The 24,431-nt window shown below is 33.7% G+C and overlaps 2 protein-coding genes across 21 annotated transcripts; both read left to right on the top strand.

Annotated features, from left to right (window-relative positions):
- Nucleotides 1-5,598: 5,598 nt before the first annotated feature.
- Nucleotides 5,599-23,074, top strand: LOC117910522 (putative disease resistance RPP13-like protein 1). 20 transcript variants are annotated; one of them, XM_034824616.1, is made up of 19 exons: nt 5,599-9,792; nt 11,198-11,437; nt 13,306-13,504; nt 14,086-14,144; nt 14,621-14,746; nt 14,893-15,145; nt 15,270-15,366; nt 15,498-15,628; nt 16,752-17,203; nt 18,418-18,642; nt 19,375-20,555; nt 20,721-20,877; nt 21,226-21,338; nt 21,489-21,625; nt 21,734-21,805; nt 21,935-22,011; nt 22,106-22,197; nt 22,335-22,441; nt 22,547-23,074. In XM_034824616.1, exon 1 carries the CDS (start codon nt 5,700-5,702, stop codon nt 8,133-8,135), a length of 2,436 nt encoding a protein of 811 aa, XP_034680507.1. In that variant the 5' UTR covers nt 5,599-5,699; the 3' UTR covers nt 8,136-9,792; nt 11,198-11,437; nt 13,306-13,504; nt 14,086-14,144; nt 14,621-14,746; nt 14,893-15,145; nt 15,270-15,366; nt 15,498-15,628; nt 16,752-17,203; nt 18,418-18,642; nt 19,375-20,555; nt 20,721-20,877; nt 21,226-21,338; nt 21,489-21,625; nt 21,734-21,805; nt 21,935-22,011; nt 22,106-22,197; nt 22,335-22,441; nt 22,547-23,074. The 20 variants fall into 20 exon arrangements, with proteins under 20 accessions (XP_034680507.1, XP_034680508.1, XP_034680516.1 ...); XM_034824617.1 differs by adding an exon at nt 13,724-13,795 and having other exon boundaries at nt 19,375-20,877; XM_034824625.1 differs by lacking the exon at nt 19,375-20,555 and having other exon boundaries at nt 20,838-20,877.
- On the top strand, nt 8,168-9,745 carry LOC117910526 (putative disease resistance protein At3g14460). Its single transcript, XM_034824630.1, has one exon. The coding sequence runs from the start codon at nt 8,168-8,170 to the stop codon at nt 9,743-9,745; it is 1,578 nt and encodes a 525-aa protein (XP_034680521.1).
- Nucleotides 23,075-24,431: the final 1,357 nt, after the last annotated feature.

Below are 24,431 nucleotides of genomic sequence, written 5' to 3'. Positions count from 1 at the left end.
GCCACCATCTTTCTTCAGTTTTGGCGTCCAGAGCCATTGTACATATCCCTTCAGGCACCTTGAGTCATCACCTTTTCGTGTTTTGACGTTCAGAGTCATTCCTTCTCACCTGTATTATTCAGAGTCACAGGCCCCGCCATTCATATTCACTGGCATTGCACATCTTACTTTCAGGGTTTCGCATTCGTCCTCGGCTTTCCTCACTTCGTTACTCGGTGCTTATCGCATATTCATCTCGTACTCCAAGGTGGTTCGACCGTTACTCATCCTTGATATGGTCTTTCGAGTCACTTCTGAAGACATTCTCGAAGGGAGCCTGGGTCCTCAGTGTGGCTTCAGAGACATTTTGAGGTTTCTTTTTTCTCTTAGGATTAGAGTGTTTGTGTTCGTCTCTTGGCCTGAGCGAGTTCATGCTTCGCTAGTGTCCCTATGGGGCTCTCCTCGGTTCTTCGATAGAGTTCGCTTCATTCCACTCATTATTCACACTTGCTTTTCACTCCAGTGTTCATATTCTTTACACTCGTGAACTCTACCGAAGAGGGGCATATTTGTAGACCCCCCAGAGAGGGAGCTGGATTTTTCCATCATTAAAATTTTCTGACCACCCCGGGATTTCAGCTGGAGGAGGCGGCCAGATTAGATGGGTGATGGCAGAGGAAAAGGAAAAAAAAGGGGGGAAAGGGTTGGAAAAGTAAGGGAACAGCAGCTGGGGAATCCAGAAGGCGTTGCAGAGAGGGGGGGATCGCGGGAGAAGAAGAGTGAAGTTCGGAGAAGAAAAGAAGCACCTCTAGGTATGGTTTTTTTTATGTTTTATATTTTTTATCTACTCATTACCCTGTTCTTTGTTCATCCTTTGCCGCTTCTGGATAGATTTTTATTGGTTTTTGAGCATGAATGATAGACGATTGCATATATATTTTCGTTGGTTTCTCGGGTTGTCATGGGTCGGTCAATGTTGCCACTTCTCCCTTATTTTATTTTTTATTTTTATTTTTTTCCTCTCTCTATGTCCCTCTGTTTTCGTTTCCGTTCACTGCTTCCAAAAACACTCGCACCAGAACACGAAGCGAAGGGTGCCGAGAGGCAAACTTTTCGGTGTAGCCGCCGGGCTATTCGGAAACGAGGAGATCCATTATAGAGGCGTGCGCAAGAGGCCGTTTGGCAGGTTTGCCGCCAAGATCCAGGACCCACGGAAGAAAACTCGGGCCTGGTTCAACACTTTCGACTCCGTGGAGGATGCATCTCAAGGCCAAGACTAATTTTCCGTCGACATATCCGACGTTTCCGTTAACCATGCCGCTTCAGCAATCGAGTCAATATCAGATTCAAAATGAGAATCACAATCACCAGCATCAGCCTTAGAAGCTAACCACGAGCAGTAGCAGCACCATGGAGTCTTCTAGTTGAGAGGCGTCGTCTCTGGGTGTAATTGTCGGTCTTTCGGCCCCAGATCTCAATCTGCCTCACCCCGTCGCCGCCAACCAATTTGATTTTTCTGCAGCTCATTACCCCGTTGTCGGTGTCCTTCCTATTGCGCTGCCACTGTTCTTCTCCAAGCCATTTTCCGTCCAAAGAAGCCCAAATACCCACTGCCATATGTCTGACTTTTAAAATATATAATAATAATAATAATAAAATGAAATAAATGAATAGAATACAATAAAATAAAACGAGATAAACATCATTTTCGAAACAATCTTCTAAAGTTTAATTTTAAAATTAGTTTGCATAATTCTAATTTTTGAAATTCTATTTTTCCGTAGCTCCAATTTATTTATTTATCTTTATCTTTATTAAAAAAAAAAAAAATTTCAATTCTCATGATAATTCTCTAAAGTTTTAATTTTGAATTTAATTATCCGGGATTCAAATTCTTAAAATTAATTTTTCAAAAATTCCACAATTCCAAACTTAATTCTTTTAAAATATCACCTTCGAATAAGTTTTCAAAACTCCAATTCCCTTCGAATCCAATTTTTAGAAATTTCATTCCCAAACAATTCTTTAAAATTCCATTTTTTTTAAATTTAATTTTCAAGCTTCCTCCTTTAAATAATTCTTCAAAATTCCAATTTTTGAACTTAATTTCCGATTTCCAAAATTCTAATTTCTTTCAAATTTAATATCCGAAATTCCAATTCTTAAATTTAATTTTCAAGACTTCAATTTTCAAATAATTTTCGAGACTCTAATTTTCAAATAAATCTCAAAAATCCAGTTTTCTCTCGAATAGCTTTAATTTCACTTCAATTTTTTTAAATAATGTTCTATCTCTTTTGTTTTTTTACACAAGCAAGAATGATGAATCTTCATAATTCCGAAATAATGGGTTTCGCGAGATTAATTCAGGCAAGATCAATCGGGCTTTGGTGGGGGCCCCGCATATGTGATTGATTGATTGATTGATTTACCATGCTTGTTTGATTTATTCTGTTCCTTGACATGCGCATAATTTTATCTATTCGTGATTCACTAATCCTGTTCCATGATAGCGCATTCGCGACTGGAGGACCAGGTACGTATCCACTCATATTTTGTTCATTCTTTATACATGTTTTGATTCCCATATGTGCATGATCGCTTCGAGTATTCATTGATTTTCTCATTGATTGCCATGTCAGCTTCATTCTATTAGTAGAGACCCGACTTTAGGGACTTAGAGGGGTGCTATGGTCTTTCACCGTACCTTCCCGATAAATAATCTGACCCCCGATCCCGATCCGGTTTTTCGCAGACCGTCTTTTCCAAAATAAGGAGTCACACTTAGGGTTTTTCTTTCTTATTTTGTTTACCCTTTTAAAAATAAAACAAAAATAAGTGGCGACTCCAAGTCATTTCTCTTAATCAAATAAAAAAATCATTTTTCGAAACAAAAATCGAGCTCGCCATCGAGTGGGAAACGCATGAGCCGAAATGCGGGGTCCACAAATGTGTCTTTTGAAAATACACTTTTAGTATAAATTCAATTATTTTAATGGATCATTGATATAATTTAATTTTATGAAATTATAGAAAATGTGTTTTAAGAAGACATTTTTAGTATAAATTCAATTTTTTTATTATGAAACTGATACGAAAACTGTGAAACATGTCTATTTAAAATACACTTTTAATATAAATTTGGTTTTGTAGAATTATAAAAGGTGTCTTTTGAAGAGAAACTTTTAATGTAAATTCAAATTTTTTTAATGTGTATTATTAATATAAAAATTGTGAAAAGTGTCTATTGAAAAGACACCTTCAATGTAAATTCAATTTTATGGAATTATGGACGGTGTTTCTTCAAGAGACACCTTTAGTGTAAATTCAATTTTTTTTTTTTAACATTTATGATTAATATGAAAAATATAGAATATGTCTCTTCAAGAAACACATTTTAAAATAGCAAAAAGTGCCATAGATTTAGAATTATTTTTCAAAGTACCATATTTTAAGAATTATTTTACAAAGTACTATTTTTTAAGAATTATTTTTTAAAATGACCGTAAAAAGTTAAAAAAGCCCGAAAATGAATGTGGCAGTCCGTACTCCATACTCAACCAAGAAGAGCTGTCTGGTACCTGCCATGAAACTTCATATAATTTTCCTAATTAGTCGCCTTCGTTGCAACTTAGAACCAGAGAAGAAGAGCAAACGAATGATCTAAAATTGTTTTCCCCATCTTTCAATTGAGAAAAATTGTTTAAACAACCCAATGACACTGATTGATGCAGGAAAAAGTGAGTTATGATTCACTGGTTTAAAAAAATATAAAATTTAAATATTAATTTTATCTTTCTTAGTTTAAAAATATTTTAAAAAATATATAGTTAAATAATTATTTTATAAAATGATTTTTTTACTCATACTAATTAACACCAATTAATAAGAGGGTTGTTCTTCGTAATATCCCTTTTGCTGAATGTAATACTCTTTTATCATATTGGGTTGTTCTTCGTAATATCCCTTTTGCTGAATGTAATACTCTTTTATCATATTTTTTTTTATATGTACCCTTTTTAATCAAGAACTCTCTTGAACCTTTTCTTAATATATTAAACCTACGTTATAGTTGATTAAGGTGACGAATCACATATTAAATATAATTAAAGAGGTCGGAAAAAAAGAGAAAAAAAAAAGTGCAAGTGAGTGAGATAATACCCACTTTTCATGTTGGGTCTTGCTTTTTAATTATTAATTAGTCAAGTCATTCACGCGTTTTGTGGGCTCCACAATGCCTACCAAACTATTTTCTGCACCAGTGCTTATCCACCCAACAGTCAACACCGAGTGAATGGTCTAATGCCTAGTGCCTACAATGAAAATGATTGATGTAGGGAAATGACAATAAAGACCATACTCCCATAATCTTGTGGTTAAAAAACAGTTTTATGTTTTTAAAAACAAAAAATTGTTTTTAAAACTTCATAATATTGTTGGGTCATTGTTCTTTATTTCTATTTTTTAGAAATAAAGTAAAATATTAAACAATTTTTAAAAAACGCATAGAAGTTGTTTTATTTTATTTTTAAAAATCAAAAAAATAGAAAACCAATTTTTTCTTTCTCCACGATCTAATCCTAATATAAAAAATCTTGAAATATTATTTTTCTTTAAATTGCATGTGGTTTTCTAGCTTTCTTTTAACTTCTCTCAAATTTTTTCATTAAGTAAATAAATTTGGAATCAAACTATACCTTATACGTAAAATTGATTAATTTTTAAAATTAATTTAAAACTCAAAAACCAATTTAATTAGTACTAAAAAGTAAACAATACAACAATATTATAAATTCATAGGTCAAAATTTATTTTAAATAACTTGGTTAGTTTCTTCTTCACATATAACATATTTTTATAATTTTTTTCACTAAACAAATAAACTCAAAATTAATCAAGATTTTATATGTTGAATTCATTAATGAGTTTAATAATTTAAAAAAAAATTAAAATTCAAATAATTATCTAATTAATACCATCAATTTATAAATAAAAATTGATTTCAAATGACTATTTTTTATTTTCTATGTAAAATTATTATTTTTTTATATTATGCAAATGGACTCCAAATTAAACAAGACTTAATGTCTTAACTTCATCAACGAGTCTAGTAATTTTTAAAAATAACTTAAAACTTAAATAGTGAACCAATTAATATTAAAAGTTTATAGAGAAAAATTGATTTAAAACAACTCTATTTTTTTTTCTTCATATAATTATTATTATCCGATTTTTTAAATAAATAAACTCTAAATGCAATTATGCATTTTACAATCTTTTCTAAAGGTAATTACAAATTTCTTTAGTTGTTTTCCATCTTCCAACCCAAAAAATTGTTGAAATTATTTTTCCGGTCTGTTCCCTTTTCAGTATTATCAGCATCTCTAAGTCAAGAACTTATGACTATTTCAATGAAAATATAAAAAAATATTGTGAATATTCAACTATTTCGCTTGAAGTTACCCAAATATGAAAAAAAGGATTGAACGGTGCAATCATGCAACCCAATGGCATTGATTGATGCTCGGGTCTTTGTTTTTAATCAGTCAAGTCATTCACGCGCTTTGTGGGCTCCACAATGCCTGAAACTTCAATTCAATGTACAGACCATTTTCCTGCGCTTTCGCAAGGCTTGAAAGACTACTGCAAAGGCTTTCACAGCAACTGCTACTCTCGCTAATTTGCTTTGGTTATTCGAGAGTTTGAATTTTGCTGAAAACATGTTTGTGGCGGAGGCGGCTGTGTCTTCCATCTTTGATGTGGTGCTTGAGAAGTTGGTGGCTGCCCCTTTGTTGGAGTATGCACGCAGTCAGAATGTTGAGGCCACTCTCCAAAAATGGAAGAGGATTTTGTTACATATTGAAGCTGTGCTGACTGATGCTGAGCAGAAGCAGATAAGGGACAGAGCTGTTAAGCTTTGGTTGGATGATCTCAAATCTTTGGCTTACGACATGGAAGATGTTCTGGACGAGTTCAACACTGAAGCTAATCTGCAGATCCTGATACATGGACCCCAAGCTAGCACCAGTAAGGTACACAAGCTCATCCCAACTTGTTTTGCTGCTTGTCATCCTACATCTGTCATATTTAATGCAAAGATTGGTGAAAAGATAAAGAATATTACAAGGGAGTTGGATGCTGTTGCAAAACGAAAACATGACTTTCATTTAAGGGAGGGTGTTGGAGGGTTGTCGTTTAAGATGGAAAAAAGGGTACCAACCACTTCTTCGGTAGATGAGTCTAGCATTTATGGTAGGGATGCTGAGAAGGAGGCTATCATTCAATTTCTCTTATCCGAGGAAGCCTCCAGGGATAATGGTGATAATGGAGTTTCTGTAGTTCCCATCGTAGGTATGGGTGGGGTTGGTAAAACAACCCTGGCTCAAATTATCTACAATGATAAGAGGGTGGAGAGCCACTTTGATACCAGGATTTGGGTTTGTGTATCGGATCGATTTAATGTGATAGGGATAACCAAAGCAATTCTCGAGGCGGTTACTCGTCCTTCACCGGATTATAAAAACTTGGAATCATTACAAAATATGCTGAAGAATGAATTGAATGGGAAAAGATATTTCCTTGTTCTAGATGATGTGTGGAACGAGAAGCTCCAAAACTGGGATGCCTTAAAGGCTCCTTTTAGCGTTGGAGCACAAGGCAGTATGATCATAGTAACGACTCGTAATGAATATGTTGCATCCCTTATGCGCACTGCTACCTCTTCTCATCACCTTGATGTGCTGTCCTTTCAACAGTGTTGGCTATTATTTGCAAAACATGCCTTTGCTCATATGAATCCAAACATCCGCCAAAAGTTAGAGCCAATTGGTATGGAAATAGTAAGAAAATGCAAGGGCTTGCCTTTGGCCGCAAAGACTATTGGAAGTCTATTGCGCTCTAAACAAGATGAAAATGCTTGGAATGGAGTACTGAATAATGGCATATGGGATTTTCAAATTGAACAAAGTGACTTTCTTCCAGCTTTATACTTGAGTTACCATTATCTTCCAACAAATTTGAAACGATGTTTTGCATATTGCTCCATATTCACCAAGGACTATAAATTTGAAAAAAGGAACTTGGTGCTGTTCTGGATGGCCGAAGGCTTATTAGATGGCTCCAAAAGAGAGGAAACTATAGAAGATTATGGTAACATGTGTTTTGACAATCTACTTTCAAGATCTTTCTTCCAACAAGCTAGTGATGATGAATCAATATTTTTGATGCATGATTTGATCCATGATTTAGCACAATTTGTATCAGGAAAATTCTGCTCTTCGTTGGATGATGAAAAGAGAAGTCAAATTTCTAAGCAGACCAGACATTCTTCTTACGTTAGGGCAAAGCAATTTGAACTCTCCAAGAAATTTGATCGATTTGATGAAGCTCATAATTTGCGGACCTTTCTTCCTGTACATACAGGTTATCAATCTCCTTATATCTTTTTAAGCAAGAAGGTCTCAGATCTTTTATTGCCAACATTGAAATGCTTACGGGTTCTCTCTTTAGCTGATTATCATATTGTGGAGTTGCCTCACTCAATTGGAACTTTGAAACACCTACGCTACTTAGATCTTTCTCATACTTCAATTAGAAGGCTCCCTGAATCAATAACCAACCTATTCAACTTGCAGACATTGATGTTGTCAAATTGTCATTCTCTTACTCATTTGCCCACAAAAATGGGGAAACTAATCAACTTGCGTCATCTTGATATTAGTGGCACTAGCTTAAAGGAGATGCCAATGGGAATGGAAGGGTTGAAACGTCTTCGAACATTGACTGCTTTTGTTGTTGGTGAGGATAGAGGGGCAAAAATTAAAGAGTTGAGGGACATGTCACACCTTGGTGGCAGACTTTGCATTTCCAAGTTGCAGAATGTGGTGGATGCTATGGATGTCTTCGAGGCTAATTTGAAAGGCAAGGAGCGTCTTGATGAGTTAGTAATGCAGTGGGATGGCGATGCTACTGCTCGTGATTTGCAGAAGGAAACAACTGTGCTTGAAAAGCTACAACCTCATAACAATTTGAAAGAGCTGACCATCGAGCACTATTGTGGTGAAAAATTTCCTAACTGGTTAGGCGACATTCATTTACCAATATGGTGTCCATGCAACTCCACGATTGTAAAAATTGTTCATCCTTGCCATCGCTAGGGCAACTGGGATCTCTCAAGGAGCTCTCTATTATGGGGATTGATGGAGTGCAGAAGGTGGGACAAGAGTTCTATGGGAATATTGGGTCTTCTTCGTTTAAGCCATTTGAAGCCCTAGAGATTCTGAGGTTTGAAGAGATGTTAGAGTGGGAGGAATGGGTTTGTCGTGAAATTGAATTCCCTTGTTTGAAGGTGCTTTATATCAAGGAATGTCCAAAGCTGAAAAAGGATTTACCGAAACACCTTCCTAAATTAACAAAACTTGAGATTAGAGAATGCAAGCAGCTGGTGTGTTGTCTTCCAATGGCTCCCTCCATTCGTAAATTGGAGTTGGAGGAATGTGATGATGTGGTGGTTAGGAGTGCGGGCAGTCTCACCTCATTGGCTTCCTTGGATATAAGCAATGTTTGTAAAATACCAGATGAATTAGGACAACTGCATTCTCTTGTAGAGTTGTATGTGCGTTTTTGTCCCGAGCTAAAGGAAATTCCACCCATTCTTCACAACCTTACCTCTCTTAAAAACTTGAACATCCAGGGTTGTGAGAGTCTTGCATCTTTTCCGGAGATGGCGCTGCCACCCATGCTTGAAGGCCTTCAAATTTTTTCCTGTCCCATTCTGGAGTCCCTACCAGAGGGAATGATGCAAAATAATACGACTCTGCAATACTTGGATATCCATAGTTGTCGTTCTCTGAGGTCCTTGCCCAGGGACATTGATTCATTGAAGAAACTTTCAATCTACGAGTGTAAGAAATTGGAGTTAGCACTCCCGGAGGATATGACGCACAATCACTACGCTTCCCTTACCCAATTAAATATAACAAATAGTTGTGATTCTCTCACGTCCTTTCCATTAGCCTCCTTCACAAAGCTTGAGTATCTTTTTATCGAAAATTGTGGAAATCTGGAGTCCCTTTACATTCCAGATGGACTTCACCACGTGGATCTCACATCTCTCCAGTCATTGTCCATATCTAATTGCCCTAATCTGGTATCTTTTCCACGAGGAGGATTGCCCACTCCCAATTTAAGACTGCTTCGGATACTACGTAACTGCGAAAAGCTCAAGTCACTGCCCCAAGGGATGCACACCCTCCTTACATCCCTTCAAGATTTGTATATATATGATTGTCCAGAAATTGATTCATTTCCAGAAGGGGGATTGCCCACTAATCTATCTGAGCTCTACATCATAAGTTGCAACAAACTCGTGGCCAATCCGATGGAGTGGGGCTTGCAAACGCTTCCCTTTCTTAGAAGCCTGATGATTGGTGGATGTGAAAAAGAAAGATTTCCCGAGGAGCGATTTCTGCCCTCCACTCTCACCTCCCTTGAAATTTGGGGTTTTCCAAATCTGAAATCCCTGGACAATAAGGGGCTTCAGCATCTTACCTCTCTTGAAACTCTGGAGATTTCGAAATGTGAAAAGCTCAAGTCCTTCCCAAAACAGGGGCTGCCCTCCTCCCTTTCACGTCTTTATATTCAAGGGTGTCCTCTGCTGAAGAAACGGTGCCAAAGGAATAAAGGGAAAGAATGGCCCAACATTTCTCACATCCCCTGCATAGCGTTCGACAGATACACGAAAAATGAGGAGGTGATCTTATCATGAGGGCCTTGCATCGAAGCTCTTGCTCTCCTCTGCATTTATTGGCCCAGGTACTTTATGCTTTGTGTTTTATTTTCATTTACCAATTCCCCGTGAGTCAGCAAGTTTATAACTACTCTAGCATCCAGACTCTGCTACCTAATGGTGCTAATATTTTTAAGACTTTATTTTATAATTCTCTTATTTTTGAGACATCAAGTGGGGGTCCAGTAGATAGTCCAACTATATATTTTGTGGGGGTATCACTCAAATAAAGAATAAAGGCAAAGCACCACTTAGATGTAGTTTGGATATAATTTTATATTCTCTATTTTTATAATTTTGCTTTTCTTTTTTCATTTTTTTTTGTTATCAATTATTTTATAAAAAAAAATTAAAAATAGTTACCAAATGATTTCCAAAGCACTTTCAAATTTTAAATCTTGAGAAAAAAATGCAACTAACTATATCATTAATTTGTTATATTATTTTTTCATTTTTAATCAGGAAATATTGTATTTGATGTTTATTAGCCTCTTGTTTTTACTAGGTGTGTTTCATTAAAATTGTTACTTTAAAAGGCAATATTCTTATGCATAGAAGTTGTTTGTTCAAAAAACAACTTTAAGAGAACTTTTTTTTCTTTTAAGTTTAGATAATTTTTTACTAAAGATAAACAACTTGTATCACGTAAAAATATTACTTCAAAAGGCAACTTTAATATAAATTCATTTTTTAATTTCAATGTTTTTTCAAAAAACATCTTTAATATAATTTTTTTTAAAAACAAGTGACCGATATGAAAATTGTGGAAGATATATCTTCAATAGACAACTTTCAATGTGACATAAAATGTTGTAGAATTTGAAATATTTTCTTATGTGTTGTATTTTAAAAAATTAATTTTAAATTGACTGTACTTTTATCAAAAAAACCATATTATAAGGTAAACATGTACATTAAAAAAGGGGCATTAGACATGTGAGCTGATTTTGATGGACAATGTTTAATATCTTTTAAAAGAAGTTTAGGTGATTCCACATCAAGCTTAAGTCATTGAAATGGGATAAGGCAAACCCCATTAAGTGTGTTCTCCTTTAAACCCAAAAATCAATTATACCTATGATTCATAAGACGACCACAAGCCCCGATATACTTTCTTTGAAATCATATAATTTTGTGAAAATTGTACCAATATATATATTTACTACTTTCTTATAGTGAACTCTCTCCAATAATAGTCATTTTTTGGAAAGTTTAGTATTATATGTGAATATAGGTGTTAATAAACTCAAACAACTTTTAGTAGTTTAGTGACTAGGTGAGCTTCTTCCTTGGTTATAATTTGTTGGGATATTGATTTTCAAGTTGCTTTTGTAAACAACTTGTCCCTTCCTAATTCTATATATGTTGGCATATGTAAATATAACAAGTCATTGCAAAACTATTCACGCCATGAAGAATTTTTGGATGCAGGAGCCTCTACTATCTTGTTGTTGATTGAGGAAGGTTGTCTACCAGAATTGTTGGCTTCCTTGATTTTCTACTTGGTTTTTGCAAGCACATCAAAATGTAGGGAGCAAATGGAAAAATCAACCTCGTAAAGCTCATGTAGACAAATGATTCCTAATTCCAAGACATCCACTTTAGATTCTTCAAATATGGCAAAGGGTTCAACAAACGTATTCATAGCAACAAAGTGCCTATTCCAATTAGGTACAATTCTTCTTCTACAATTCTACTTTTTGAAGGTGTAATTTATTTTCTTTGGTAATAGTTCACATATCAAGATAATTTCTACCTTCTAGAGAATCAATTTCACTCCTTAAAGTTAATAAAAAAAACATGTTTCTCCCTAAATTTGCTAAAAAAAAATTCATTAAGATCATTTTTGGAGAAAAGCATGATGTTTAACTTAGGCAACATCAAAATTTGATTGGTGTTGATGTTTTCTTTCAGCAGTGCTTGGAATATGTGGGGATAAGCTACGGTGACTTAGTATAGAGTTCAAAATCATGGAAATGGGATAAGATAAGGCCTTGACAAGCATAAACCAAACATAGTGGCTATGAAATTTTTGATGGATTTTGCAAAAAATTTACGAATCCTTTTTCTATTATTACTTGAGACTTTGCTCTCAACAAGTGTCTATAGGTTCTATGTTGTGATTTTTTTTACAAACTTCTCATTTTTCGAACATTGATGCATCTAAAGCATCCAATTAATATCATTGGTAGAGAAGGTTGTGCACTTCTTGATATTTGCAAGTATGGTACCACAAAAACAACAAACTTTTCCTACCCAGTGAAGGACATGTAGGCATATGTTTCATCTAGAGATGTTACATTTGAATGTTTTGAAAAAATTTAGATGGAATGGAGGGTTTTGGAAAAAGTATTAGCAGTTGCAATTACTTTACTCTCGATTAGGTATGTCTTCTATTTTCTAAAAAATGCTATGCTTTGCCTTGTAGTAAGAATTCACATACAATGGGTTTCAATTGGGGGTAACAAATCTTTTTTCCAGGAATGCTTCCCACACCTAAATGTGGATCTAAATGCTTTGAATCTCATAATGTTTGGACAACTTATAGTCTATTGTTCTTGTTCAGATTTTTTTTTCATTGCTCAATATTTCCATCCTAGGCATCTTTGGTCACTACTAGTGGTCTAGAATCCATAAGGCACTGTCATTGCATTGATTCCATGATCTGGCTCCAAACAAAAGTTTAGTACTTTGCTTAAGGATTGTCATTGCTAGTGCCTCATTTCTTGAAAGGTATATTAATGTTAACAAAGTCATTGTGCATTTGTTGTTCTAGATTGAGTAATTATGTAAAGGGATGAACTATTATGTTATATCCAAAGAAACATACTGAATTGTTAGAATCATCATAAGAAAAGCAGAGGATCCTTTTGCCTACACATTCAACTTATATTTTTGCTTATGTACTTCAAATTTCCAATCATTGAGAATAAGCTTATAAATCAAATAACAGGGAAAAAATTGTTATTGTTGAGATTCTAAACAAAGAGAAATGGTTCATGTGCTTGATGAACTAATGAAAGCTATTGCATCCAGGTCAAGGTTAAACCTTCAAAATGCATTTGCATATCCTAAAATATATTTCACCAATTATTTATGGAGTAGAACATTTTCAAGAAATGAGAGGTTGTTCTATCTTTTAAAGTATGGTACAAAGATTATCAAATGTTTTGTTGTTGATTGCGTTTGACCTTCAAGGTAGCCATTTTAATGTTGAGATATTGTTTTCTATTGTTATACTTTTCATTTCTTTCAACATACTCACTTCTTTCAGTTCAACAACACTACTTAGATCCTTTTTGAATTTTAGTTCTACTTTACATTCCGAATATTTTAAATCATCCTTGCTTCTTTTATTTTTGTCTATTTCCTTTTCAATTTATTTCTAAACTCTATGAAATTAAAAAGTAATATTAACTCCAAAATTAAAAGGTAATACATATGATTTAATTATTTCATCAGCTTCTTCTATATGTGAAAACTATAATTTAATAAAGTTCTTTAAACTTTAAACATGTCTTCCTCTTCATCTTATGCAGCTTCCACATTGGGCATCATTTAAGAATTTGAAAGAAGTACTTGTACCTGCATAACAATGAGAGGTTCATTTGAAGGAGGCACCATTGAAGCATGTCGGGGTGCATTCTGTCGGGGAAGTAAAAGATGGTTAATCAGCCTTTGAGAAGTCAAAATTAAATCAGAGGTTCTAAACTTTTGGAACTCCAGTGCAATGAAAAGGTAAGCAAATTGGATAGTTTCTATTAACCTACCACAAATTCACTTTTATATTAAAACCTATCTCAGAGAGGAAATTATATCAACCTTTCCATATAATTTAGTTTTGATTTTTTGTTTCTCTTTTTTTGTGAAACATGTGGATACATTTACGCATGCTTGTTCCTAGGTTAGAGACTTTGATCAAGTTAATACACTTTCCCATTCTTCTCTCTTGCATAGGACTTTGGTATGCCCTTTTGTATGGGAAGAGCTTAATCAGGCATGCAGAGTGATTCTCCTATTGATTATCAGGTTCTGTAGCTGGAATTTAAGTGGCTGATATGAACATCCATAGTGGCTTCATATCCATGCATTTGTGATTCCACAATCAAAATTTACTAAAACAAGCATCTAAAGCATCTTTAACTAATATCATTAGCAGAGGAAGGTTGAGCACTTGAATTCTTTTGTTACTCGATATAATATTTAATTTCTGCTAGTATGATGTGACAAAGAGAAAATGGAAAGATCTTTCTAGCAAAGCTCATGTAGGGAAACCATCCATAAGAGATGTTACATTTTTGTGTTCTGAAAATTTTCAGATAGAATGAAGGGCTCTGACAAATGTACTAACCGCCGCAAAGTGCCCTGCTTTCGATAGGTATGTCTTGTACTTTATGAAAAATAACATGTTTTGCCTTATAGTAAAAATTCACATACTAAACTATTAGAATCATCGAGATAAAAGCAGATGGTCTTTTTGCTTACACATTGAAGAAATTTCTTTGCTTATGTAGACTGCTTTATATTTAAAGTATGGTATGGAGGTTATCATATGCATCCTATTCCATTGGTGTCTACATTGATGGTCAAGATGATTATGATAAGGCTGAAAGAGTGTCTTAGATGATTTTGAGTTTTGTTATCTCTTCTCTGAACAAAACCATTTCTTTCATTTCAACAACTCAATTTCAATAGTAATCTAATTTTGGAATTTCAATGCAATGAAAATGTGGCAAATTGGATCTAAAACCTATCCTAGACAGGAAATTAACTCTGCCATGCAATTTTGTTTTGGATTTTTTGGTTCTTGATTTTGTGAAATATGAGAATGCAAATATAACTACTTGTTCCTAGGATGGAGATTTTGCCAATAGAGATAGCTTGTTGGAAGGTGATGTGGAATCATAAAGATGTGGAATCATATGGAAGAGATAAGCAAATGATGCACTTCCAAGTTCTCCTCGCTTGCATGGGACTCAGGTACACCATTCTGCATGGAAAGATGTGGGAAGAGTGATTCTCTTCTTTGTTATTAATTAGTTCATTGTTAATTAGCTGGAATCCAAGTGGATGATATGAACATCCATACTGGCACCATTATGATATTTCTTGGAAATTATCTGCAGGTGTAACTTAGATTGATATTTTGCTAATGATCTGTATATCCCCTGCCTTCAGTCTTGGGATAGCAGTATTCAGATAGATTTCTGCCACCTTTAATTAAGATCTTCTATTCCCATAAAACCATGTGTAAGCAATCCTGCTTTCTATCACTGTAGAAGAGCCTATCTTCAAATGAATGCTTTTTGTTGACTTCATTACATGGGACCCTGATCCAACACTAGACTCCAAAAGGAGAACAAACATGCAAACTGAAATGTATGTTGATTCTAATAACTTAATTCTCAATCCCTAACTTGAGGAAATGAGAGGCAATAATAAATGGAAATTTTATCGGGTTTCTCTAGCAGCACATCCTGACATGGTCTGAAAATCTTGACAGGAAAAATTAAGAGAAATACTTTTAAATTTGGAAAAGTGGAGTAATTCTGTTTGAAGTTGACAGAAATGTTCGAGGATTTCGTCTGTCTTTAATGTAGGTAAGATATTGAGTAGGTCCTTAACAAAAGCAGTTTGTTGGAGGTGCATATCCTAAGACAATTTTTTTTCACTTTAAGATTGAATTTTGGCATTGGTTTGTGAACATTGTATTGCACTTCATCACTTGCAGGCTTTTGCCCAACTCATTGGATTTCTCATACTTTCCCTCCTTCATTTCCCATTTTACTGGGGTTTTATATGTTGCTCCTTGCTGTCAAGGAACTCAAAATTCCTCAGATGTCCCTTTCAGCTGTTCATAAGGTATGGATATATAATTTTTACTAAAGATAAACAACTTGTATCACATAAAAATATTACTTCAAGAGGTAACTTTAATGTAAATTCATTTTTTAATTTCAATGTGTGTCTAATATGAAATTGTGGAAATTATTTCTTTTAAGTGACAACTTCCAACATGACCAAAACTCTTGTAAATTCCTCAATATTTTTAATATGGAAAGTGGTTTTTTCAAAAGTCATCTTCAATATAAATTTGTAATTCTTTCAATATGGAAAGTGTTTTTTCAAAAGACACTTTTATTATAAATTGAGTTATTTTTAATGTGTCTAATATAAAAATTGTGAAAGGTGTCTCTTTAAGAGATAACTTCCAGCATTATTAAAATTGTTGTGAATTCTTAATAGTTTTAATATGGAAAGTGTTTTTTCAAAAAACATCTTTAATATAATTTTTTTAAAAAATAAGTGATCGATATGAAAATCGTGGAAGATATATCTTTAATAGACAACTTTCAATGTGACATAAAATATTGTAGAATTTGAAATACTTTTTGTGTTGTATTTTAAAAAATTAATTTTAAATTAATTGTACTTTTATCAAAAATCCGTATTATGAGGTAAACACGTACATTAAAAAAGGGGCATTAGATATGTGAGCTTGTTGATTTTCGTGTGATTTTGATGGACAATGCTTAATATTTTTTAAAAGAAATTTAGGTGATTCCACATCAAGCTTAAGTCATTGAAATGGGATAAGGCAAACCCCATTAAGTATGTTCTCCTTTGAGCCCAAAAATCAATTATACTTATGATTCATAAGACGACCATAAGCCGTGATATACTTACTTTGAAATCATATAATTTTGTGAAAATTGTACCAATATATATATATATATATATATATATATATATATATATATATATATATATATATATATATATATATATATATATATTTACTACTTTCTTGTTGTGAACTCTCTACAATAATAGTCATTTTTTTTGGATATCATATGTGAATATAGGTGTTAATAAACTCAAACAACTATTAGTTTAGTTTAGTGACTAGGTGAGATAATTGTCCAGAAATTGATTCATTTCCAGAAGGGGGTTTGCCCACTAATTTATCTGAGCTTCACATCAGGAATTGCAACAAACTCGTGGCCAATCGGATGGAGTGGGGCTTGCAAACGCTTCTCTTTCTTAGAACGTTGGGGATTGAGGGATGTGAGAAAGAACGATCTCCGAGGAGCGATTTCTGCCCTCCACTCTCACCTCCCTTGAAATTAGGGGTTTTCCAAATCTGAAATTCCTGGACAATAAGGGGCTTCAGCATCTCACCTCTCTTGAAATTCTGGAGATTAGGAAATGTGGAAACCTCAAGTCCTTCCCAAAACAGGGGCTGCCCTCCTTCCTTTCTCGTCTTGATATTGATGACTGTCCTCTGCTGAGGAAACGATGCCAAAGGGATAAAGGGAAAGAATGGCCCAAGATTTCTCACATCCCCTGCATAACATACGATTGGGAAGATGAGGTGATTTTATCATGAAGGCCTTCGATCCAAGCTCTTGCTCTTCTCTGCGTTTATTAGCCCAGGTACTTTCTGCTTTGTGTTCCATATTTTCATTCCCATTTATAACTATGCTTTGTTATATTATTTTATTTTTCCTGTTTAATCAAGAAACATTGTATTTGGCTCTGTGAATATCTTGTAGGTTTAGTTTTCAATTAAGAATTGCATACGACTATAAAAGCTCCTTCCTCTTGTGATTTCGAATTTCTTTTCCACTACCACAACATATCATAAATTTTTTTTTTTTCTGTTGTTGCTACATTTTCTGTTTTATCTTTTTATTTATTTTTATTTTTTTTTATTTTATGCTTTTTACTTGAAATTTCATTTTTCATGAGCTAATGGTAAGTGCAAATTTTTTGAATGGGCTTAACAAAGAGGCCTCAAGAACGGTTCTACCCATTGAATTTGTTTCACCAATGCTATTGGAGTAGATCTTGTTGCTCATTTAATAATATATGTATGGATTAAAATTTTCTTTCTCAAATAGCTTAAGTTTTAGGGAAAGAAATTAGAGAGGAAAATGTGAAGAAAAAACTAAATTGTTTAGTAATGCACTTTGCAAAAAAATGATTTTCTTTTTCATATTTTCCATGATAAGGCAAATGTGAGAAAATTATTTTCCTTATTTTTCTTTAGTACTTTTTAGCAACCAAATATAGCCTATTTTTTTTTTTTCCTTTGAAGAAATTTTAGGAGGTAAACACACTAAAAAAAGGGCATTAGGCATGAGAGTTTGTTGATTTCCATGTGCGACTTTGACGGAAAAAACTTAATATCTTTTAACGGAAGTTTAAGTCATTCCACATGAAGCTTAAGTCATTGAAATGGGATAAAGTAAAACCTTAGTAAATATGTTCTCATTTGAGCCCAAAACTCAACTATACTTATGATTCATAAGACGACCACAAGCCCAATATACCTACTTTGAAATCATATAATTTTGTGAAAATTGTACCAATATGTGTATTTACAGCTTTCTTATTGTAAACTCTCTGCAGTAACAACCATTTTTTGAGTAGTTTTGTATTATGCGTGAATACAAGTGTTAATAAGCTCAAACAACTATTATGTGTGAAATCATATAAGTCATTCCTTGGTTATAGTTTGTTGGGATATTGGTTTTCAAATTGCTTGTGAACACAACTAACCTTTTTCTAATTCTACATATGCTCACATATGTAAATATCACAATTCATTGCAAAACTATTCATGTCATGAAGAATTTTGGATGCAGGAGTATCTACTATCATCTTATTGATGGAGGAAGGTTGTCCACCAGAATTGTCAGTTTACTTGATTCACTACTTGGTTTTTGCAAGCACATCAAAATGTAGGGAACAAATGGAAAAATCTGCATGGTAAAGCCCATGTAGACAAATCATTCCTTCCCAGACATTACGATTTAGATTCTTCTGATATGTCAAAGGATTCAACAAATATATTCATAGATTCTAATTAGGTACCATTCTTCTTCTATCGTTCTATTTTTTGAAGGTGTAATTTATTTTCTTTAGCAATAATTCACATTATGAGATAATTTCTACCTTGCAAAGAATCGATTTGACTCCCCAATGTTAATACATGATGTTTAACTAAGACAACATCAAATTTGATTGATGTTGATGTTTGCTTTCAATAATGCTTGAAATTTGCTAGGATAGCCTAAGGTGACTCAACATGGAGTTTAAGATCATAGAAATAGGATAAGGCAGGGCCTTGAGAAACATAAACAAAACATGATGACTGAAATTTTTTATGGATTTTGCAAAATTTTTATGATTACCATTTTCTTTGTTACTTTAGACTTTGTGTTCTCAACTAGTATTTGTAGGTTTTATGGTGTGACCTTTTAACAAACTTCTCATTTTTGAAACCACTATGCGTCTAAAGCATCCGACTAATATCATTGGTAGAGAAAGATTGTGCACTTTTTGATATCTGCATGTATGATGCCACAAAGGGAGCAAAATTTTCCTACCCGATGGTGGACATGTGGGCACATCATCCATAAGAGAATGTTTTGAAAAAGTTTAGATAGAATGGAGTGTTTTGGAAAATGTATTAGTAGCTGCAAGGTACCTTGCCCTCAATTAGGTATATTTTCTATTTTCTGAAAAATTCTATGCTTTGCCTTGTAGTAAGAATTCACATACAATGAGTTTTAATAAGAGATAACTAATGTTTTTACTAGGGGCCACACCTGAACGTGGATTCAAATGCTCTGAATCTCATAATGTGAGGACAACATCTAGTTTGTTGTTGTTCTTGTCAAGAGATTGTTTTTCACTGCTCAAGATTTCAATCTTAGGCATTTCTGATCACTGCTACCAGTCCAGAATCCTGAAGGCAATGTCATTGCATTGATTCCATGATCTTGCTCCAAACAAAAGTTTAGTACTCTGCTTAAGGATTGCCATTGCGGCTGCTCCATTCCTTGAAAGGCATGTTTATGTAAACAAAAGCACTGTCCATTTGTTGTTTTAGACTCAATAATTATGTAAAAGGCTGAACTATCGTGTTATATCCAACGAAAAATGATGAACTGTTAGAATCATCATGAAAAAAGCAGAGGATCCTTTTGCTTACGCATTCAACACATATTTTTGCTTATATTTTTCAAATTTCCAATCATTGAGTATAAGCTAATGAATCAAAGAACAAGTAAAAAAGTTCTTGTTGTTGAGATTCTAAGTGAATAGAAATGGTTCATGTGCTTGATGAACTAAAGGAAGTTGTTGCACCTAGGTCTGGGTTAAACCATAAAAAATATAGTTGCAAAGCCTACTGTATATTTCACCAACTATTTATGGAATAAAACATTTTCAATTTCACATTATGATACCTGATTAGACAACTTTGAGAAATGATAGGCTGCTCGGTCTTTTTAAAGTACGGTACAGAGGTTAATCAAATGCATTTTGTTCCATTGTTGTCTGCATTTGATGTTCACGGTATCTATGATAGTGTTCTCTATTATTATGCATTTTGCCATCTCTTGTCTTAATAGAATCACTTTTTCCATTTCAATAACAACACTTAGATTGCTTTACATTCCGAATATTTTAAGTCATCCTCGCTTCTGTTACATTTATCAGTTTCCCTATGAAATTGTTTTTAAACTCCTAGTATGAAATTAAGATTAATATAAACTCCAAAATTGAACAGCTCTGTTTAACTTTAATGAAGTATTCAACTAAGTACTGCTGGATAAAGAAGATTTAATTGTTACATCAGTTTCTTCTATATGTGTTAGCTGTTTAAACATGTCTCCCACTTTATGTTATTCTGCTTCTACACCGGGCATCATTGAAGCATTTTAAAAAGGGTACTGTACTTGTATAGCTTCATTGGGAATTTCAATGCAATAAAAAGGTATGAAAATTGGATAGCTTCTATGCCTTTCACAAATGCACTTTTATACTAAAACCTGTCTAAGAGAGGAAATTAAATCAATCCCTACCCTACAATTTAGTTTTGAGTTTTTTGTTTTTTGATTTTTGGAAACATGTGGATGCATTTACACATGCCTGATCCTAGGATGGAGATTCTGATCAAGATTTGCTGGTTAGACTATAATGTGGAATCATGAGGACATGGAATTAAATAGAGACAATAAGCAATTAATCCACTTTCCCATTCTTCTCTCTTCAATAGGTCTTGGACATGCCATTCTGTATAGGAAGAGCTTAATCTGGTATGCAGACTGATTCTCCTCTTGGTTATTAGGTTTAGTAGCTTGAATTCAAGTATTCAAACATATTCTTGCCATCTTCTTATACTCTTCTGTTTCCCTAAATCATTTGTAAGTAATTTTTATAATATTTTATTTATTGAATCTATGTTTGGAAAAACTTCTTAAATGCTAAAAACAAGATTTGAAGGTCAAATTCAACTTTTGATGACATTAGATAGAATTATTAAACTAGACCTTACTATTGAGATTAAAGAGTAACATAAACTCCAATTGAACAAATTTTTTTACTAGTGGATAAAAAATATTTAATTGTTTTATCAGTTTCTTCTTCATTTGGCACCATTGTAGCATTTGAAAAAGGTACTTGAACCAAAGTAGCAGCCATTGCAAAGACATTTGATGGAGGCTTCATTGGAGCATGTCAGATGGTTAATGAGCCTTTCTCAAGTCAACATTAAATGGTAGGTTCTAAACTTTGGAATTTCAATACAATAAAAAGGTAGGCAAATTGGATAGTTTCTGTGCCTACAGCAGATGCACTTTCACACTAGCACCTTAGTTTTAGAGTTTTTGTGAAATTTGTGGATGTATTTACAACTGCTTGCTCCTAGGATGTTGACCAACAAGATTGCTTGTGGGAAGGTGACGTCGAATCACAAATAAGTGAAATGATATGGAAGGGATATGCAATTGATACCCGTCCCTATTCTGCTCACTTGAATGTGACTCAAGTACATCATTATGCATGGTAAGATGTAGAATCAACAACATCCATACTCAGATTACTATTTTGCTATTAATGAGAAGTTTTTTCTAACTCTATCATCAAAATAATCTGTATTATCTCTACCTTCAGTCTTCGGCTAACAGTATTCAGACAGATTTCTGCCACCTTCAACTATGGTCTTCTGTCACCATATAACCACGTGTAAGCAATCCTCATTTTGATCACTTCATATGAGTTTATTGTCACTCAAAAATGAAAGTTTTTTTATGATCCACCAGTGGTCGTCAAAATTTGAACAGTCATGCTAACGGTGTAGTTTATGAATTACAGGTTGATGTTCATCCTAATAACTTAATTCTCATGCCCTAACTTGAAGAAATGATGGACAACCAAATATGAGAAATGAGGTAATAGTAAATGGAAGATAAATTTATTGGGTTCTTTAGCTGTGCAAGAGAATCTAGTGCAGCGCATCTTGACATGGTCTAAAAATCTTGACAGGAAAAATTAAAAGAGAAGCTATTAAATTTGGAAAAACAGAGTATTGCTGTTTGAAGTAGACTGAAATGTGCAAGGATTTGTCATTGATGTAGGTAAGCAATTTAAAGCTATTGAATATGTTCTTCACAAAAGCAATTTGTTGGAAATTCACTTCAAGGATTGTTCTTTTTACTTAAAACGGTATCAAGTTTTTATTCATGGACAGTGCATTGCAATTCGTCACTTGCAGGCTTCTACTATAACCACTATAGTTTTCCATGTTAATAGAGTTTCATGCTGGCTCCTTGCTACAATGGAACTACAATGTCCTCCATGCACCTTTCAGTAGCTCTTAAGGTGGGGAAATTAGATTTTACCTTTTTACTTTTTGAAGCAGGTATTGAAATGTGTTATTGACTATAATAACCTGTTTCTTTCTGATTTCATTTTATCCTTTTTTAGGTTGTAAATATGGCTCTGTACACGGATGCTTGTTCATATGATGTATGGATCACGCAGTGAGTGGAGAATTGGTTCTCATAGTTGCTGCAAATTTGGTGCAGAATCACAAGCACTCAGACTAACTGAATGACTAGGCATCAGAACAAGCTATCAGTATTTTTTTTTTCTCCATTGAATAGATGGGATTAAAACATGGGCAATTGTGGAAAGGAAGGAACCGTCTTCTTCATTATTGATTCATATATCAACTAAAATGGCAACATTTGCAGTTGTTGGAAACCTCCATGGCAACAGTTCTTAGGTCTTTTAATTTTGAATACATGAAACATTTTTCCCAATATATGTTGTTCCTTCGATCTATTCTCCCCTGGGAGTGTTTTATGATGAGATATTATTGAAGTTGTACTATTTCTATAGTTCAACATGATAGGGGGCTATTCAGTATCTTTTAGTCATTCAGCTTTACTGATATGATTCCAAATCTTAAGAATTATTGCATTTTGAATAGTAATGATCTTCTTTTAACTATGTTCCATGTCTCTCCTCCCATTTTACTTTTGTAAGTGGTTAGAAATACCTCCATTTTCAGTTTCATCACTTTATAGTAGATGACTGCCATTGTTTCCTTTGCTTGATGGAATTTTATCTAATATTAGAGCTAATTGTCCGCTTAATCTAAATTAATGGTTAATTAGTTCGATTGTAAAGTCAGTGGTTAGAACTATTTGCCACTTCATGATTGATCATCAAGTAGAATTGGTGATCCCATTGAGGGTATTGAGGCCTCAATATCACGATATTGTAGGGCTTGATTCAAAAAATGATTGTTCTATCCCATTGGGGCTACTTGCTAATTCAATTTAGCAAATTATTTTTATTGATATTTTGCTAATTCAAAAAATGAGGGTATTTGCTACTTCATAACCATGAAAAATTGGAACTTCCAAATTATTTTCACATTAACACTTAAAAACACATTGAACATGAAATGGTTAATTTAAATGGAGCAGACCCCAAGATTCTATAGAAAAGGACTGAAGAATGCTTTTTCATTGATATTGAAATTTAGTAACAAGAAGATATCAGTGTTCAATCTTGCTTTTCTATTAGTCAAGTCATTCACGCTCTTTGTGGACTCCACAATGCCAAGAGCTTCAATGCAATCTACCAACTCTGAATCATGATTGTGAGTGGTCCAATATGGGGGACCCACATATTGAAATTGATGGATGTATGGGTATGGCAATGACAATAAAGTCCCCACTTGTTCAACCCATCATGAGTTTATGGAAAAGAAAATTTATTAACACGTCCACTTGAAGTCGCCGCCTGTTCACCTGTTTTCTTATGAATAATAACTTTTACATATACAAGGGTTAAAATACCTTCTTGGTCATTCTCTCAACATCTACTCATTCAATATCCTAACAGAATTTCTTTTCCATTTTTTTGATGCAAAGCCAAGCTAACGGTTATGATCGTTCTATGGTAGTTCACGCCCTAAAGCTCGGAGATGCACCTTGTAACATTTCTTTTTCTTTTTCTTTTTCTTTTTCTTTTCTTTTTAATTTCAGTGTAAAAAAAATTGAGGAAAATGATGAAGGATAAGAGAAGGAAACTAGGAAAAGGCAGGAAATGAGAGAAAAGAAAAAAAATGGGAGAAGAAAAGGTTTAGCTTTTGAATAGTTTTGAGCAAAAATAATTCATTTAAAAACAAATCTACATACTAGATTTTCGGCCAAAATAATTCCCAAACTAATTTTTTCAACAACATATGCATCTGTGTGGCCTAGTTTATTTATTTATTTATTTAATATGACAAAATCTTAGTTGGTAAGTTTGGTTTTAATTTTTTTTAAGTTGATAAAACTATAGACATCAATTA

Source organism: Vitis riparia, unplaced genomic scaffold (assembly GCF_004353265.1).
Source record: "Vitis riparia cultivar Riparia Gloire de Montpellier isolate 1030 unplaced genomic scaffold, EGFV_Vit.rip_1.0 scaffold770_pilon_pilon, whole genome shotgun sequence".
Taxonomy (NCBI): Eukaryota; Viridiplantae; Streptophyta; class Magnoliopsida; order Vitales; family Vitaceae; genus Vitis; species Vitis riparia.
The sequence above is the reverse complement of the archived record's forward strand: the minus strand, read 5'-3'. Positions and strand labels throughout refer to the sequence as shown.

Excerpts from the sequence above, each read along its gene's own strand:
- LOC117910526 (XM_034824630.1), top strand. The coding sequence starts at position 8,168 with ATGGGGATTGATGGAGTGCAGAAGGTGGGACAAGAGTTCTATGGGAAT.
- LOC117910522 (XM_034824614.1), top strand. The coding sequence starts at position 5,700 with ATGTTTGTGGCGGAGGCGGCTGTGTCTTCCATCTTTGATGTGGTGCTT.